Genomic DNA, 20226 nt, shown 5'->3' on the forward strand with positions numbered 1-20226 from the left:
TCACCCATTTTATTTTTTTTACCAACTCCCATATTTAACATCTGACGAATATAACTTATGACGTATGTATTTATTTTAGACTCGAGCAAACGGAAGACCGAAATATTATCAAGAACTTGACCCTTCAGAGGTGAGTAAACCCACATTTACTTTGAAAAGAAATCTCCATCTCTCCTCTCCGTCACAGACCCACATAGCTTCAAAACGATGCATTCATTTTGTTTGCGTGCTTAGGGCTGACGACAGTCTACGAGTTTTGCAAGTCAATCTGCAAGCTGCTATTGAGAGACAAATATAGCTAACTCCAAAAGTTTAAGTAAATGATTTACGGAACTGGCCTGCCCACCACTGTAGGCTTATGAAATGAAACTGGGCCAATGAATTGCTCCTCCCAAGGTTTATTCAATTTCTTCTGTCTGAGTTTACCTTTTCTTTGAGGGTGTAGTGCAGTTCTATGGACGTATGTGAGGGACATTGCTTGTAAAGAGGGCCGTACAAATACTATTTGATTTGAATAGTTCCTTACATGGGCGTATCTAGCCCTATGTTTGGGGGGCTTGAGCCCCCCCCCCCCGAAATGTCATTAGCCCCCCCCCCCCACACACAAAAAAAAAACTTTTTTATAAAAAAACTAAAAAAAACTTTTTTTTAAAGTTCATATTTTAAATATGTTAATTTCTCTTCCTAAACCCCACTAGAGGACACTATTTAAAAGGATATTTTCAAAAATGTATTCTGGGGGAACATGCCCCCAGACCCCCCTAGTTTTGCTGTGTCACAAGAAAACAATAGGTTTTATCTAGGGCTTAGGCCCCCCAAAAGTGGGAACCTAGATTTGCCCCTGGTTCCTTAGCTGATGTGTAAAGTAAAAAATCAAGCACACACTTAACCAGGCGCATGTTTTTGTAGTGTTTAATAATATGGAAAGTAGCACAAACAAACCCCCAGTTTACACAAACCCTGACCAGAAACACATCATACCAATTGTTTAAAAAACTGGTCATCAATTTACAGATAATGACTTATGAAATTAAGTCTGACTCATTTTACAGGTGTCACAACACTTCTAAAAACTGCATGGTCATATTTGACTACATTTACTTAAAAGAGATGCAACTTTGCACTTCCACTAATACGTAAACTCATAAACACATGACTCAAACTGAAAAGATAGTAAAAGTCATAAAGAAAATGTCTGAAGCTGATATTGGAAAAATAAAATAAAAAATCTGCTTAAAAATACAGATTAAGATGTGTGTCATCAGTACCATTGACAAGTCACTGTACCATTTGAACATAGCCAAGTTAATAACATTTATAAATACAGTTAGTTCAAATTGGACCTTAATATATAACCTAATTTTATATCAACAGCATCAACATGTTAATTTAGAAAGATTGTCGGTACATTTTGAAACAAGTTAACAAGGTTCACGTTGATTATAATTCAATGTTAATAATGAGGAATAGCTTATTGCAGAACAAAATCCTGTTCAAAGTAAACCAGTGAACCAGCATGAAATGATCAAACTACGTTTTTTTAATGAAAACCATTAGAACTGCGATGTAATTCATGAGTATGATCCTTTTTAACTGGAAGCACCATTTTGGGGAATCTGGTGATAATGGTAAAGAAAGCAAAGATACTACAGTGATCCTTTTGTACTACTGTGTAATTGTATCATAAACGTTTATAATTGAATTTGCTCATGCAGTGCATATTACCCAATGTGGATGCAGTGTTGACTGTTTGCAAAACAGTCAGGGTGCAAGCTATTGAGTGAATTAATTGTCCCTTCCTTCCTTCCTTGCTATATTTCTTACTGTATAACTACAGAGGTTAACTGTATTAGTGAAATGTGTAATCTGGCCCAATTGAATGGACTAAAACTGCAGACAAATTAAGACTCCAGTATCTCTTAGCAAAGATTATATACATTACATGAACAAATGCTACATCTTTTTTTTTTATTCAATTACTTTTGGTTTATCTTATATGCCCAGCAGTTTGGATTTGTAAAGCTCAGGGGTTTATTGCCTGCAAATAATTACAGACATACATTGTTTAGTCCCGAGCATAATAATAATAGTTGAAATATATGTATGTTGTTGCTTTTACAACAAGATTGGTCAAACACACTTTCATATTTTAAGTTTTCAGTGGGTTGTTTCTGTCAAAACCATGTTGTTATTACATACTTGGTTACCTTCTCACAGTTTATGTATGTTTTAACGACCAGTCTTATTGTAAATGGATGAACAACTGCAAGTTATTGCATAGTGCTTGTGACTGTCAAATACAAAGTGAATTTGAATGCTAATTCAATTTTGAATTGCAGATTTATTTGTTATTGAACCAATATACGTTAATCAAGTGTCAAGGTCATAAAAATGTTATTCCAAGTGTATTAGTTTTTTTTATTTTTGTGTAAGCAGCATGAAAGTTTAAGACATTTAACACATTTACAGGTTTTACACGGAACATTTACAGATGTTCCGAGACTCAGTGATTAGCTAGGGCAAAAGAATAGTCATATTTTGGCACTTATTGTTGTTTTGATCACCCTGAATTAACAGAAAGTTATCTCCTTGTGGACAAAATGGTATATGTTTCAAATGATCATGGTCAAGCACAATACTATTTAACTTCTATTTGACTTCTTTACTGAATCTACACTAATACAATTTAAACATGCAGTTAGACAAGAGATTATTGAAAACAGTAACTATCATAGTTGTACTATAGGGCCTACTTGCAAGATATACAGTACACCTTTATGTTTTAGAAAATGACAAAGGGCCACATGGAATCTGCATGCAGTTAGTAAAGCTCACAGGTATTGCAATAACACAAACACAAATCACGGTCCTTGGTACAGTGAGCAAGATTGTCTTAAAATATTGTTGCTATATTCACATTAACAGTATATTGTAACTGGATTAAAGAAAGTGTAAAGTTTCTGTGAATCCCAAATAACACTTTACTTATCGCAAATGTCAAGGTCATAAAAATAGCTTTTTTTGACTGCAATGTTTATATCATTTCAACTGCTACTAATATGCCAAGTCATGTCATGTTTAGATGAAATTCATTCAATTTAACAAACACTGATTTAAGATGACCAGTTCATCTTTGTTCAGATGCCACTAATAACTTGTGTTCAAATACAGAGATTATTAGTCACACAATATTTAAACTAGTTACACTTTGAGTTTGATCTTTAAATTCTAAACAGAGAGATCCACAGAATAACTCGGCTTGCAACTGGTAAAAACATTAATTTACAAATTAAAACTAGATAAAAGCATGACAGCATCATTAGAAGAGCTGTGCGTATATATGTATCTGATCTAAACTGTATACCAGAAAGCTGTAAGTGCAACTACTATTTTGATGTATTTTGTATTGTATGTGTGATAACTGTACTGTGGGTACATAGTCTAATCCATGAATGGAACAGATACTAAATACAGATAAGCTACTGTGTATGTATATGAAGAAGTATTCAGGAATTATCTGCTTAACTTCTGCTTAGCTTCAATTCAAAATGTACATATCAAGATCTCACATGTTCCAATTTGTGCATAGATGAGTTAATCGATCAGTAATGTATGGTGTTTTCATCTGACTTTGGACATAACCCTAGAAGTACTATGTGATTTTCCTTCCCCAGAAATATGAGATGGGGCTGTCAACAAGGTGACACTTTGCAACTCTTGAGATAAATGCCAAAACCTGGCTGTCAAATTGAGAAAATGATCTCAATTATGTCAGATAAGCAAGAACACTACTGCTACTGGTGATGTAATGATTATAAAAGGGTACACTGAGCTATCAGGTAAGTTGAAGAAAAAGAAACAGAATTGCAGGGAAGCAATACAGAACCTTGGCTTTCGTTTTTAGAAGCAGGATCAGATCCGCTCTTTTCTTCAGATGATAATCAATCCCACTACTTGTGGAACAGAATTGGTTTAGCTAAACCTGCCAGGATCTTTGGCACATGTACTGAAATGATCTCAGCAATCATCTCAGGGAAGCTGACCTTAGTAGGCAAGGACTGAGCCTGGACAAAGAGGTCAAAAGTAAACTGTTGGAGTTTCCTTACGGTCTGAAATTGAAAAGATAGAGTTGTTAAATCACTTTGAGTCTAGGTTTTCTCAATGTTGTCATGCTGAAGCAATGCCGGAGATACCATTCAGAATAATTGTGATATTATTCCGAGATTTTAGTCGTTTATTTATTCAAATCCTTCTGTAATAGTTGATGTGTTGTAATAAACTTTGTACACTAACCGGCTGGAGAGAATCCAGGAGGCGGGTGAGTTGATAGAACCTTTGTGAGCAGTTTGGCTTTCTCCCATAGCTGATGAGACGATCCAGTTCATTGATGTAGGTAGAACGCAACTCATCAAAGTACTTTTGACTCTTAAGACCCTCTACTGGAACTGCAAGAGATAAGACACATTACTAAGTGCAACCATCTATAACCCCCATAACTGTCTTCAAGAGCAGCTCCCTTTACTCAAATGTGCCTGTAGATCTGTGATTCGCTTAACCAGATATGTAGTTCAGCTAACATAGCATTGACACATAGTAATCCATACCTGGATTCACTACATTTGATTTCCTAATAGTCTGCATAACTGATAATTGAAGTGGTAGTAACAAAGACAACATCAATGGTACTGCCAACTAAACAAACACAGGTGAGCTTGGGGTCGTGGCAACAGCTGCAGTTCTTGCTTTAACAACGGAAAATGCTTTTCACCGGCGTCATCAGTGAGTGAGGTGAACCTCCAGGGCGTGTCAGGGCATGTCACTTACTGATGCTGAAGAGAAGCAAGGCCTTCATGCAGAGAAACTCCTCCTGTGTGACCTGGAGCATCACAAACTCTTGGGACAGGTGTCTCATCCGGAGACAGTGCTCGTACATGGAGGAAATATGCATCCGATGGCTGAGGACAGAAGAGGGAGGGAGAGCAGGGCAGTGAGGTCAGGGAGAGCAACAGGGTTATGGGAATAGGTGGCGGGGGGGTGGGGAGGACATTTTAAATCTTTTACTCTGTGTTGCTGTAGATGGAGAGAGGTTGAAAGGGGCAGGTTTGTGTGTGACCGTGTTACAATGAGGAGAGTTACCATATCTGTGTGACCAGATTGGCTGAATGATGCAGTAAATGGACCCATATATACTTAGGAATTTTGTGTAATATTAAGACATTGTGGCACAAGCCTTACGCTGATATGAAGATGAAACAGTATCGCAAAAAATATATATAATTCTGTTGGTAATGTACTGTATATTTCTCAGCAAAAGTGTGTTTGATAGCACTGTATATTTGGTACTGCCGATGCCAAGAAATACAAGATTTCAACTTCCCACCCATCAGTATTATTGTGTCACCTGTAGCACAAGCCATTTAATGGAAGCAATATTCTTCCTCACAGTGGTCTTAATGATCGTAGCACTTACAAACAAATGAAATGCTACTGAAAAATAAGCCGTTTGCGCACATGAAATTCTAGAAGGCTGTGTGTGCGAGAGAGAGAGAGAGAGAGAGAGAGAGAGAGAGAGAGAGAGAGAGAAATTGGCATATGCCACATACATAACAGCCAAGAGGCAATTCCGTAGAGTAAATCTTTCTAAACATTATACTGTAGCAACAAAAGTGTGCTGGGTGTCCTGGCGGCAATGAGATAATTTAGTGGAGATAATTGAATTCAGTATGAGACAACTGCACATACTCATTGAACACAAGATCAGGAGCAAAGTAGAGCATTCTGCCGTTGACATTCTTGTAGGACCTCCATCCCAAGGCAAACACCATCACCCCCATCCAGGAGTGCTGAATGACTGTCATCTGGTCGTCCACGTGCAGATTTCGAAACCCTGAGGACATTTGGGGAAATGTTGAGCAGGTGTATAATGAATATTACTGCTTATTACAGTGGAACATGTGATAAATCAAATTAAACAATAGCACAAAAAAGTTCAAAATCAATCATGTCCTAGATGTGGACGCTCAGGGGACTCCAGTATACAGAGACGCTGAAGCAGTTCCAGCCTGGAGGGCGACCATCGCAAAGGCCTTTCGTGAAAAACGATACCAGAAGTCGTCATCATCCTGCATGTTGTGTCACTCTACCTGGCAGGCCTTTCGCCCACTTCACCACCTTGACCAGCTGTCTCTCCCCGAGCTCGTTGAGACTGGTGAGCAGGTTGGCGGCGGAGTCTGGCTGTCCGTGGTCATGACCGGCGTTCACCACCTCGGGCTCGATGGACTCCAGGATGTTGAGGAACACCAGCTGGGAGTGGAAGCTCAGGCTGGGCCTGGGAGAGAGGACCTGGACAGCCTCAGAATGACCCTGGCTGGGCTGATCATCTTCCTGAGTCTTCAGCTGTCCGATCTTCTTGAGTTTACGAGCTGGTGGAACAGGAGAGAGAGGGAAAGAGGGAACAGCAGGGGAAACACTGTTAATAGATTCGGTACATCTGTTATCCTTCTGCAGCTCTTAAATACCACGTGAAAGGATCCCAAATAATTGAAACAATGGCAAAATTCAAAAACGTTTCGTAATATATAGTGCTTTTTGAACTTTTCTAACATCTGCTGTTGATTGAGCTATAAGTCACTGGTAGCTTGAGCCTTGCTGAGCCAGAATGGTCTGTGATGAAGTGAAGGATCCCTTTCCATGTTTCAGAGTGTCTCTGGAGAGAACATTTAAAGTAACAAAGGGGCATTTGTAGTGGCCTGAAACTTTTCACTGCCAGCTCCAGAATATGAACATGAATATGAACATGGAATGTTGCCTGGTTTAAAATATATATACATTCAAACAGAAAACTGTCAAAATGAAGACCAAGATTAACATGTTTAACGAATGAGGTTCTTAAAAACGGAGGTTCTTAAAAATACCCTTATCAACTACACTCGACAACACAACAATGTTTAGAGTGAACAGGAGAAAAAAAACCCTGATCCCAGGAAAGGTGAATCGCTATCTGTGTCCTGTTGTTCATCCTCATCCTCCCTTGAAATCTACAAACATCTAATTCTGCTGCAATCAATGTGGAAAATGCATTGCAGTCCATAATTACTTTGGTTAATCGTAAGAGTAAGGTAGATCTCGAGGATCACACTAAACTTCTAATAATCTGCTAAAAAATACCTACAATTTCATAAAAGTGCAGTAAACCAGATGAGCCCCATCTGGTAGATAGCATTTTGATAAGGGGTTAGTAAGGCATGTCTCCGTGAACCACAAATATTTTCCTTCACTGTCACATCCAAGGAGAGAAGTCCAGAAGCAGGACTTCTTTCAAACTTGCAGCCACACATTAGGCCAACTGGCCAGTGCAATGAACCTGTTCAGCTATAAATGTTTCTGTTGCAACACTGCATTTAAACTGAATGCATTGACAAAACAATGCTAAATAAGCCGTTTGCTAACTGATCCACAAGTGACAGATGTTTGACACTTGACACCCTCCACTAATTAACTCAAAAAGCACTAAGTCTTTCTTACAGGGGTGACAAGTCTCTTGCCTCAAATGAATCCAAGTGAAATAACCACATTCTGCAAATCAGTTGCCACATCTAAAACAATCTGTGCTGAAACCAACCCTGTGACTACAGTCAAGACTAGACAAGTCTCCAATCCACCATTTACTCTCAAACTACTTATTTTTGCCGGATAACACAAACTCTCTTTTGAGTTTCCAAGTTCTGGGTTCTCCGAGTTATTTCTGCTTTCGCTACCATGACACCTGTCTGAGGGAGGGATGCAATGTCTCCTTAGCAGATCAATAACCAGTCATACAAGTTATTCAAACTGAATGGGACAGACAATGTTGGTCTCAAAAGACTGTACTTTTTGACTGAGTTTTACCGAATTCTGGAGAGGGACTGACTGGTGCCTGCCTATCTCTCAAGTCAGAAGTTTAGCTGAGCTTTGTAGGCCACTAAATGAATCAGGGGGATAAGGGGTTGGTCTATAATGAGAGCCACTCTGCTTCACTATAGATCCATGGCCTGGAGGCATATGCGGAGTAGACTATCAATTACTAAAAATATCAGGGTGCACTTTTAGTAGGTCTGGTCTTGGTTGAAAGTGGGAGAAATTATTCTTGTATTTCTCTCAGTGCCCTGTGAATATGGGATGTTGTAAATGACAAAACGATAACTAAATATTGTGGAATGAAAATGATATAACACCGTTGAGAGAATGGTTGGACTGACACCAATAACCTCCATTAACCCCCGTCTGAAGTTTCTCTGCCCAAAACCATTCCAACTCTAGCTTGGCTCACTGCTTGAGCTTTTATGAGCACTGGCCAGGAATATATACACTAAAATACTGTCCAATTGTACACATATAGGAAAGGTAATTACATACAAAAAGTACCTATGAAAATATACTGTTTAAGTTTAATTTATACCCATCTATGCACTGCTCTTTGTACAATGTGAAATGTGGATGATGGAACATTGCCAGGTCACTTTGTTGCGTTTGTTAGTTGGCACATCACAGAAAGTTGAAAGATAATTGGCAGCCAAATTACGTATAATCACACGTCTGACACATCATATTTTACGTGAAATATTAAAAGTATATTTTCTAAGACTGGGAATCCTTCAGTTGAAAACACCATCTAGTAATTCCTTCTAGTATTTTCACACACATGAAAACATGTTTCTTGTCCTAGTGTCTTATCTTCTTGATAGTACATACTGGAGTCAAAAGTGTTGGTCAGGTTGCACTGCCCTGAACATACTACCTCCCTTAAATTGATGCAAAGCCAATTCAAACAGGTAGCCTAGTCAGATGTTACGCTCTCTTACACAACAAGTATGAACCATAATACAAATTATTTATATATATCAACTGATGTAAATAATAATACTAACAATAAAAAGATCTACTTATATTATTATTCTTTTTTATTTTCACTCTAGTTTTGGTATATTAGTTTATTGTATCCTTTAAGCATGCCACGAAACCAGTTATGTTTTAGACGCACAAAGCTATTGCTAAAGTAATATCAATATTCATATTTGCCTGTTTAAATTATCATTTACTTTAATAAAGACAGTTAAACTGAACATGAGCAGAGTTATAATTAGTGTAAACAGGTGCTGGTGTGGTGGGTGAGCAATCTTCCTCCTGGCAAATCCCATGAGAAACCAATATTTCTGTCTCTTTTGATTACCTCCAGCCGTTTTTGTAATATACTATACATATTATTCTGGGGTTAATTACAAAGACTGCCTACAGAAAATACTCTGTCAACGCACAACATTTCCTCTGCAACTGCACATAGAAGTCTAGAAGTAGGGAGAGGTCAGCCAGGGTTCCAATGCTTTTGCGTAGCATTGTGTGTCAGCAAAATGGAATCTATGGTGAATCGGTCAAATTAACTGCCACATTCAGAATATCTATTTGGAGATGTGCAGTAATTATTAACCTGAAAAAAGGTCATATGGAATTCTCTGCTCCAAATGAAAACCTGCATGCTATGATTCTCAACAAGATTCTTCAATTTTTTAGGAATAATAAATCCATCAAATCCATCATCATTCTATGATAAGATGATAAGATGAGTCTTTCAGATCTTCACTGAGTTTCCAAATTACTGTCACAAACTTCCCAGAAAGAAAGTGCAGAGAGGATTACACATCTCACAGAGGCGACTTTGAAGGAGAGAGGTCTCTTTGTAACTACAGCAAGAGAAGGTGTGCCTTTTCACTGACAATCACAGCATTACTTCGCATTTTCCCCCCATGGGCTTGTCAGCAGCTGGTAGCTAAATTACCAGCATTTATCCTCCTTTAATACGTCTCGTGTCAGTTTTCTGCTCTTCGGTACAATTTTCACTGTTACCCGAATGAGAAAATGGTAGAGAGTGAAAATTGAACACAAGACAAAAATTAGTCCACCACATGTCTATCTTTAGGGGTCTAATATGACGATGTCTGGGGGACTGAAGAATGAACGGAAGAGGTTGAAATTGCCTTGTGGCTCAGTCAGGGGCTTGATTAGCGGAAGAATCTCCCATAGTGATTCTGCACTTGAAGACACCTTAAATGTGTAAGATGGGAATGCAACAGTCACCGAAAATCGGGTACTTGGGCTGAGACAGACCGTTTTTCGTAATCATCCACGCTGGGTTCATTCTTATTGGCTTACGGGATCAGCAGAAATATTACACATGCATACTCAGGTATACTACATGCATACTCAGGTATACTATATGAAATTCCCGACATACAGGGAAGAGGTTTTGTATGGAGGCGTACGTGTTAAGTGAAGCAGGAGTTCGGTTGAAATGCAGGAAATTTAAAAGGGGTTTCTCACTCACCTCCCAGAGTCATCCCCGCCTCAAAACATTTCTTCAGGCGACATGATGGGCAGTTTTTCCTCCTGAGCTTGTCGATGGTGCAGTCATTTCGGCTCGCACATAGATATTTCTGTTTCCCTAAAAGGAAAAAATATATATGTATGTAAATGTTTTATTTGATTATATGCTTCCTTTATTTGTCTTTTAAAATCAGTGTTCAATGTTCCCGATGCAGCTAAATGAATACTCTACAAACAAGTACATTTAAAATGCGTTTATCGTGGCATGGTGAATTAATAAAAAATATATTTTACAAGGCATTACTTGATGGTCTCTACAAAGTTTCCATTCTGAGTTCAGCAGGAGAGAAAAAATTATGAGCCTAACAAGTCATCTGGGAGCAGTCCGAAGACTGCAGTCCTGCGTTTATAGAATTGGCCCCCACAAACTACATGGTAATAAAGCCTATTTAACCACGATTCTGGGTCTTTCACTGTAGCTGCTGACTTGTGTGGTACTCTTTAAACCCTCACACCCTTGCAATGAGGATTTCAAACATGTTTGTTTTTTTTGGGTGCTGATTGAAACTATTCCCACGAGGGCAAAGCTTTGGTGTGATCTACGATTACACCAGTGTCTGGTTTCCGCGTCTTACTAGACGTGATGCGTCACTACAGCAAAAATACAGCGTGTGAGCGTGTGAGCTGGAAACTTTATATATCAAACCGGGTGGCTTACCGGCTAAAAATGTGTAAAAAAAATAGTGTGAGAGGTTCTACATGTTTCAATTCCTTTCACACTTTTGAGAACGTAAACTCAGGACAAAAACGCCTTCCATATCTGGGTCTCCTCTACAGAGCTTTCAACAGTTCCCATAGTCCTTTAAGATCCTGTTAGCTTAGCTTGGGTTAGCTTAACTTTGCCTTGTCAGTGGTACACAGAAAGCTGCTAAGGTAATACATTCCCAGTTTTCCTTACCTTCTGCAGCTCTCTTAAAGAACACTTTGCAGCTGCCGCAGGTGAGAGCGCCATAGTGGCAGCCAGAAGCTTCGTCGGCACAGATCAAGCAGGTTCTTTGTGGTGGGAAGAAGAATTCCATAGGGAACATGTGCTCCCTGCCACTGTCAAACCTTCAAGACAAACGCAGAAACATGTCTATTCAGGCGAATCTTAAACACGCAAACGATGCATCATCACTGCAATTACATAATAACAGCTACATTTTAAGTAACCTGAATATGAAGTGGTCTGAATATATATATATATATATATATATATATATACTCATTTAAATTTGAATATGCGATAATTATCTGGACGTCTGCCATTGCAGATTCATTGATTAATTTTAAACATTTTGCTGGGCATGTAGCTAAGCAAAGTGTTCTGTGCTAAAAAATACCTTATATAACCCACTGACATACAAATGAGAAACAATTCAGTACACAAAACTATCTGGACACCCAGAACTTCATTTATATCATGACAAAAATTCTCAGCAGTAATTTAAGGCACACACCAAGTGACACCTACAGCAAGTGAGTTACCTATCGCAGATGTGACTGAAGACCATCTTACACATCATCATCAAACAGATCGTATGGGCCAGTGTGTGTGTGTGTGTGTGTGTGTGTGTGGGGGGGGGGTTACAGTCAGGAGCACTGAGCAGGTTGCAAGTGGCAGGAGGGCACATGGTTTGGGGTTTGTCAGGAGATTCAGGAAAAAGGACACTGACATCCGAGGACGCGCCATTTTGTTTCAGTTTGTGTTTGTGCATCTGGTGTCCTGCTACTACTGTACCTACTCCCGCTTCTAAGCTTCTCTTCCTTAGCAACGTGGGTGACTACACAACCTGTGTGACTACACAACCTGTGTGAATACACAAACTGACTACACAACCTGTGTGACCACACAACTTGTGTGAATACACTAATTGACTACACAAACTGTGTGACTACACAAACTGTGTGACTAAAAACAAACAGCAGAAAACAATTCTGATTCACAAATCAGCTTTTGCAGAAAACGGTTCAGTCTAGTTACACTGATTCACAGTTATCAAAAGCCACATCCTTATGACCATGTGACCAAGTATGCAGCATTGCTCAGGCTCATTTAAGGAGCTTGATTTCCCATTAGATAAGGACAAGGAGTGTGATAACTGCAGAGGGTGTGAGACAAGTGTGAACAGCAGCCCCAGGACCAGGGGGGCAACATCCAACACCAGCGCAGCCCCAGGACCAGGAGGGCAACATCCAACACCAGCGCAGCCCCAGGACCAGGAGGGCAACATCCAACACCAGCGCAGCCCCAGGACCAGGGGGGCAACATCCAACACTAGCGCAGCCCCAGGACCAGGAGGGCAACATCCAACACCAGCGCAGCCCCAGGACCAGGGGGGCAACATCCAACACCAGCGCAGCCCCAGGACCAGGGGGGCAACATCCAACACCAGCGCAGCCCCAGGACCCGGGGGGCAACATCCAACACCAGCGCAGCCCCAGGACCAGGAGGGCAACATCCAACACCAGCGCACCCCCAGGACCAGGGGGGCAACATCCAACACTAGCGCAGCCCCAGGACCAGGAGGGCAACATCCAACACCAGCACAGCCACAGGGACAGATTGGGACAGTCTGTACAGACATAACTAAACCTTGTTGACGTGCAACTTAAGATGTCAAGGTTGTGTTAAACAGACAAGGACAACACTAATAATTGACCGAGTGTTCACCAAACGCTCACTGGCACCATAGCATAGACAACAGCTGTGTGAAAGCAACATCTTGCTTTCAATTTTTTTTTCTTCTAGTTACGTATGTGTGGTTCGACACCGCAAAGGTTCTCGTTTATGCCGTGTGCTGGGAGTAAACAAAAAATTGCCCATTCAAATTCTTAGAACCCCTCTAAAATGACAAAGTGTTCTATCACAGCTGTGTATAAGTTACGTTGACTTTTAACCACCTATCATAAGGTGACACCGCCCTATCCCCCACTGTTAGGGACTAGAGCAAGAATAACTAGGGAGAGAGACCACTGTTAGGGTCTAGAGCAAGACTTACTAGGGAGAGAGACCACTGTTAGGGACTAGAGCAAGACTAACTATGGAGAGAGACCACTGTTAGGGACTAAAGCAAGACTAACTAGGGAGAGAGACCACTGTTAGGGACTAGAGCAAGACTAACTATGGAGAGAGACCACTGTTAGGGACTAAAGCAAGACTAACTAGGGAGAGAGACCACTGTTAGGGACTAGAGCAAGACTAACTAGGGAGAGAGACCACTGTTAGGGACTAGAGCAAGACTAACTATGGAGAGAGACCACTGTTAGGGACTAAAGCAAGACTAACTAGGGAGAGAGACCACTGTTAGGGACTAGAGCAAGACTAACTAGGGAGAGAGACCACTGTTAGGGACTAAAGCAAGACTAACTAGGGAGAGAGACCACTGTTAGGGACTAAAGCAAGACTAACTAGGGAGAGAGACCACTGTTAGGGACTAAAGCAAGACTAACTAGGGAGAGAGACCACTGTTAGGGACTAAAGCAAGACTAACTAGGGAGAGAGACCACTGTTAGGGACTAAAGCAAGACTAACTAGGGAGAGAGACCACTGTTAGGGACTAAAGCAAGACTAACTAGGGAGAGAGACCACTGTTAGGGACTAAAGCAAGACTAACTAGGGAGAGAGACCACTGTTAGGGACTAAAGCAAGACTAACTAGGGAGAGAGACCACTGTTAGGGACTAAAGCAAGACTAACTAGGGAGAGAGACCAATTGTCTGGAACAGAAAGCTGACCCGGGAGCCATTTTAATTTCTCTTTTATGTGGACGTCTGCAACACCAACTCCTTAGAACGTCACGCTGTTTTCACCCTGGTGTACTTTCTAATGCTCTACGTTTATCGTAATAAAGAAGTAATTTGTATTTTTTCGAAGCTGTTGCCGTAAAAGAGAACAGTTTACGTGTTCAAATCAAGAGATAAATAATGTGCCAATGCTGTATATACAACCAACCTGAATACAATAGTTCAGGTCAGTCCGATTCTAAAACTGTGCTTCATGTCGTACGGTATCCTTAACACGTTTATATTTAACCTTAGAATCCAGAAACCACAACCACGTTCATATGTAGAATGTGAAACTGACATCAGCACAGCACTTAACGATGTAGAGTTTATTTTGGAGTGGATGAATGCCTCACTAGGTGTGGTGAATCTGTGCAAATGGTAAACTATTCATAAATCTGTAGTGACAGTATACATGTCCACTACACCACCTCAAGATAACAGGCAGCGTGGAGAGTCGTCTATGTACTGTAGCTTCCCACCTACACGAATGTACATGCAAAACCACACTGGTAAATTTAGGAAGATTTTCAGATAATGACACTAATTTAAAACATCGCCTCTGGACAGGGAACAAAACAATATAGTGGGCAGACACCTACTTCTGTTGATGTTTTTTATTACGGAGCAATAATTAGACATAGTCACGGAAGAGACAGCGCAGTGGAACAAGAGGGATCTGAAGGCCACCCGAGGAAGGGAACAGATGCACCTCAAATGTAAAGATTTGACATAAAGTTAACCAGATAAACAGATCGAGAGATTACTAGCTATCCACTAATTGTGTGTTCATTAATGTATTCATGATGGTGTAAGCTCAATGGACAAATACACTGCATCTTCATTAATAGTGCAACATATGTAAATAGGTCTCTCATGACGTGCGGATAAGATCTAAAGATAGAGCAGACTGTGTTGAGGTAACTGCTGAAACAGGCTGTTTCTTTTTTCACACCCAACACAGAATTATTGAAACAGAAATTGACAACATTCAGGGGGCCTGATGACCTCCAGAAACCTGTGTTTCTGTTTTGACTCAGCAGACCAGATATTGGATGTCTGCAGAATGGTAAAGAATTAAATACAACAGACCAGAAAGAAATAGGTTCTACAGAAGGCCATAAAGTGGACGGTCACTGTACAAGTCAGCTTAAACTACAATTAAACTACGAACTAGTAATGTGTCAATTAAATCTTTTAAAATGTAATTAAAATATGAAATTGAAATATACAGTCTGTACTCTACGTAGAGTATGTACACATTACACACAGGGACGGATCAATGACCAAGAGTGGAAATAATGGGAGCGAGATCTCAAGTGTAATTAAAGTGATTTGCTATTCTCATTTAATTAAAAAAACAAAGGTCTATACCATAAACTTTATTCATATCGAACGAAAACTGACATCTTTTTTATAGAGAAAAATACCTGAGGTCTCACAAACAAATCAATATGACAATATCCCTATTTTTATGTTATATGTTGAATATGTATTACATGTATATTATATAGGGAATCTAATTTACAAATCTTACTTTTACTACCATTTCCTATTATTGATATGGTTTGTATAAACTGCTTATGAGGCGGATGGTGACATGAATCATAACACATCACAACTGCATGAGGGGTCAAATGAGGTTAACATTTCACTTTCCTCACCACCATACCCAATGAGCCACTGCTCTGCTCTGAATCCAAGCACATCCACTGCTTCTCAATCCTTTGTCTCCAAGAAGTGAAAATAGTTCCCTCGTGTCTGTCACTATACCCTGCGTTTTGGGGAACTGTTTTATTTTATTTTATTATTTGAGGGGGTGTCTGTGTGTCTCAGTTAGCTGCATTCTGTATTTGTTGACGATTGGAAGAATATGTTGATATGTGTAGATATTGAACAGGCCTCCAGCTGATATAACATTTCTTAACAGTTTTAAATAATTGTTTTTTGCTGTATATGTTCTTGAGACGTTTTTGGAAAAATATATTAAGGCTATGTGTCAATGAACTCCTCAGTTCACATCAAAGATTAATACAAATGAAGGTACAAAGGTGCAAAATGAGTTGTTTGCATGCATGCCTGCTGACATCATCTCTATACAAAATAAAGTAAATGTTTAAGTTATCGTGAAAACTAATTGGTGAATAGCAAAGCTGTGAAATAATTCGATTCAATAGGCTATTTCCAAATACATAGGCCTATTGCATATTGTAATTTCAAAAACACTTACCTGGGGTCACTGTATGCTACATCCAGCCAGTCACCAACCTCATTCTTGATGCAGTTGGAGTTGGGGTAGGTCATCCGTCCCAGAATCCCGCCGGGGTACCACGCCTCGAGATTTGTCCGTTCGCGGTGCACGAGACCCCCTTTGTCGTATTCATACGGGTTGCATATGAAAGTTGCTTCTGGTGCCGCATTACATGTATTCATGTTCTGTCTGGAGGGTCCATAATGTACGTTTTCATTGTACCTATAATGCAGGCCCCAGGGTGTTCCTGATGATTCATTATTGATGGCCTCAGATTTAACCTTAACACTGTGTTGCTGATGGAGATAGTCTACATATTTATCCTCCATAGTCTCTCCAGTTTCACCGAATTGAGCAAGGGGTTTGTAGAAGACATGAGACGAGCTGCTGTCTGGGTCACTTTGAGTGAATTGTGGCAAGTTAGCGTAAAAAAGTTGATCAAAGGGACAAGAGACAGAAGGCGCGTCTTCTCTGTTCATAGAAGTTTCTTTTGAAGTTAAGTCACCATCATTTATACTCAGTCCAAACTCCTGCCCGTCCATAGATTGGTGTGCGGAACCGACATGCTGGAGAGCCGCAGAGTTCTCTGCAATTTCAGTGACCGTGGAACTTTTATATATCGGAATTTCTTTATCGCTTTGTAGTGATCTGGGACCGCGATCAATAGGGCACTTGTAATCTGAGGTAGCTTTTCCAGACCCAGGACAATCAATTAAAGGAACGTCAAACAAGTAGTTTCCTTGAGTTTGGTCATTTGAGATGGAGAAACTGTGATTATGTCCCATATCAGTCATCTCATTCGAGTCCATGTTAAGTCCAAGAGACACAGAGACAGCCTTGCACAGCTCCCTCGCCGTTTCTGAGATGGTGGTGCAGGCAGCGTTGGAGCAGGTACTCGCCGCACAGGCGTCACCGTTAGGACTTAACTCCTTTCCGTGACGGGGCACAGCTGGTTGACAGCGTTGTTTTTCCGTGAATACTTGCGGGACAGTGCAACAGGATCCGTTGTCTGCAATGTCTGATCCATTCAGACCGTTTTTTGTTGCTGTTGAGCTTTTAACAAAATGGATACGACTTGCTTGTGCTTCGAGTGTTCTGTAAAAACCAATACTGTCACCTTCTCTTACCTCGGTATCTGAATTACGAGCAGTCCCTGGCCATATTTCTTTGCGGGGTGATTGTCGATTAGTTTGGCACATCTCCCAGGAGTGCTTATTTTGCAAGAAACTGTACTTGGAACTACTGTAGTCCAAGCTTTCGTTGACAGCGTTATTCGGCAGCGGAACTCGCACGTTGTGAAAAACGTTTTGGTAAGGTCCTCGAAAAACTATATTAGGGGAGTCACAAACTCCTCCTAATGGAACGGGAATCTCCATATTATAGGCAACTCCAGAAACGACGCTCACGGTGAGTCGTCAGTAATATTGTTGAAAATCTAAAAAGGTTTGAACAGAATTTATGTATTTAAATAAAATTCCATCATCGCACACAATCAACTTCAGTCAAATATACCGTAGACAACTCAAATAGGATGGCAACACAAGTCAGGGCTGATTGCAGGTTAATGGTAAACGGTTTCTTAAACGCATACAAACTTTGAAAATTAAAAGTTTTATTCCGTTGGGCGTGGAACAGACTTCGGTAGCCTGTCTTTGTGTAAAAAGTACAAAAACATAGCTTTTGAAAACGTACACTCACGCGTAGGACTCGTTCTAGTTCTACCGAAGGAAAAAAGTAAACATGTTAAGAGATGATTCCGCGGTCGACTGTCGTGGTCTAACATTCACTTGTGAGAGACGGTCCGACCAATCTAGAGTTGCGCTACAGTTTCACCCATGCCTTGACTACGCTGAAAGGTTTTACCAAAACTCTTAACCCCTACCATCCTGTCATGTGCATCCAAAGCCTTATAAAACAGACTTTTGATTTCAATGTTTGACTTGTTGCGAGACTTCACGGGGACGAAGTTTACTTTCAAAGTCCCTGAGCGCTTTTGTGGTCGGTTTGTGAGTTTAGCACCCCACGCTAGCATACTAAATAAAACATTCCTTGGAGTAATTCCAGTTTTCAATGTCATTTAAAGAAAGTCAATATTTACTGTAGTCTAGTAAAGTTTTAGTAGGCCTATGCTCAACTCAAAAATTTACATAAGTTAAAATTGAACGAAGTATTTAATCTCCACAATAATCCTAAAATGACATAACCTTTGTATTTGATTCAGAAGGCTATGTAATGGGCAGAAATTGGACAGAAAAACAAATAGATAAAATCACCCTATTCACATCAGCATTTCTAACCCTAGACTTAATATTTGGTAACACAGCCTTTGGTCAGGAGAACTGCAATCAAGTTCTCCCTCTCTATTTTGGCAGTTTGTCCCACTCCTCTGCTGCAAATTTCTCTAGTTCTCCCAGAATAGAAGGGTGCTTTCTAACTGCTGTTTTCAGATCTATCCACAAGCTTTCTATGGGATTGAGATCTGGTCTCATTGCTGGGAACATCAAAACAGTCTAGAATATTTTCTTAAACCATTCCTGGGTGCTTTTTGAAGTTTGGTTTGGGGTCTCTGTTCTGCTGGAAGACCCAAGACCTTCGATGAAGACTGAGCTTTCCAACACTGGGTCTGAAATGGCGCTCCTAAATACCTTTTTAGTCACCTGATGACATGATGCCAGGCACACGTTCAGTGCCCTCAGGGTGAGAGGAAGCAAAGTAACCCCAGAACGTCACTCTTTCTCCATGTTTTTGCTTCATTATGTTTTCTGTAACTAGAGAGATTGGGTGCTTTACCGAACAGATGTAATTTGGTCTCATCTGTCCACAGAACATTCTCCCAGAAGGATTTTGGCATGCTCAGATGTGTTTGAGCAAATTGAAGTCAGGGCTTTCTCATATTTTTCTCTCAGGGTACTCCTGGGCCTCCAACCAAATAACCCCCCTTTCATTTATCTAGCTGCCGATGATGTGCGTTGAAAGTTTGGTACCTTGTCTGTGAAGGTCAGCTTGAATCTGTGTCGCAGTTAGCCCAGGTGCTTTCTCCGATATTCCAACAATCCTTTGCTGCAATCTTCCATCAAGTTTTCCACGTCCAGGGAGGTTGCCTACAGTGGCATGGGCCTTAAACTTTCTTGATAACATTACGTACACTGGAAACTAGAACATCAAGGTCTCTGGAGATGAACTTGAAGCCTTGAGATTGTCCACGTTTTGCTACAGTCTTGTGTCTGACCTCCTCCGATAGTTCTCCGGTTGTCTTTCTTTTATCCATGCTCATTGCTGCACAGATAGTGACACAGATCAAATAAATAAGCCCTTTTCTCCATGTAAACTGGTTGAATATGTTTTTCATATTCCGCATATAAATTCAACTCACCACAAGAGACTTCAATTCCAAAGTAAAGGAGAATCATTTGTTTTGAATCAAATCATTTCTACTTCCAAAAGATGCCATTATAATATTGTCCAGGCATTTGGGAGATTTATTTGAAGAATCAGAAGAGATTTTGCAAAGTTTTGTTCAACTACACACCAAACACAATCACCTACACCATGTACATACCAAAATATGTTTTAATTTCAACAGTTTTCTTTAAGAAACAGTACATTATTATTTATTTTTTTAAGTGCCTATATTTTGGCCAGGACTGTAACTACTTAACACTCACAGACACAAACACATAGAAACAAATAATAAAACAACATACTTGGTGGTTGTTTTACAACTTTTTAAGATTCTCTGAGTGGTGTCCCCTTTAATTCTACACAGCATTTATGTTTTTGCCAAATACACTAACA

At 40.1% G+C, this 20226-nt stretch overlaps 1 protein-coding gene across 1 annotated transcript; it reads right to left on the reverse strand.

The window, feature by feature from the left end:
* Positions 1-896: 896 nt before the first annotated feature.
* On the reverse strand, positions 897-18265 carry ar (androgen receptor). The gene is made up of 8 exons (XM_084698398.1): positions 16411-18265; positions 11315-11466; positions 10358-10474; positions 6144-6422; positions 5743-5887; positions 4825-4955; positions 4294-4445; positions 897-4109 (listed from the first exon to the last, which is right to left on the reverse strand). The coding sequence occupies exons 1-8, from the start codon at positions 17805-17807 to the stop codon at positions 3951-3953; spliced, it is 2532 nt and encodes an 843-aa protein (XP_084554524.1). The 5' UTR covers positions 17808-18265; the 3' UTR covers positions 897-3950.
* Between the last annotated feature and the right edge of the window lie 1961 nt (positions 18266-20226).

The sequence above is a fragment of the Hypomesus nipponensis genome, chromosome 5 (assembly GCF_054491055.1).
Source record: "Hypomesus nipponensis isolate SF chromosome 5, ASM5449105v1, whole genome shotgun sequence".
Taxonomy (NCBI): domain Eukaryota; kingdom Metazoa; phylum Chordata; class Actinopteri; order Osmeriformes; family Osmeridae; genus Hypomesus; species Hypomesus nipponensis.

Bases quoted from the DNA above. Each gene is read 5' to 3' on its own strand.
- ar (XM_084698398.1), bottom strand. From the start codon at position 17,807: ATGGAGATTCCCGTTCCATTAGGAGGAGTTTGTGACTCCCCTAATATA. The intron at 11,467-16,410 runs GTAAGTGTTTTT...TTTGTCTTGAAG, and splicing joins GTAGCATACAGTGACCCCAG to GTTTGACAGTGGCAGGGAGC. The intron at 6,423-10,357 runs GTGAGTGAGAAA...CTGTTCCACCAG, and splicing joins GGCGGGGATGACTCTGGGAG to CTCGTAAACTCAAGAAGATC.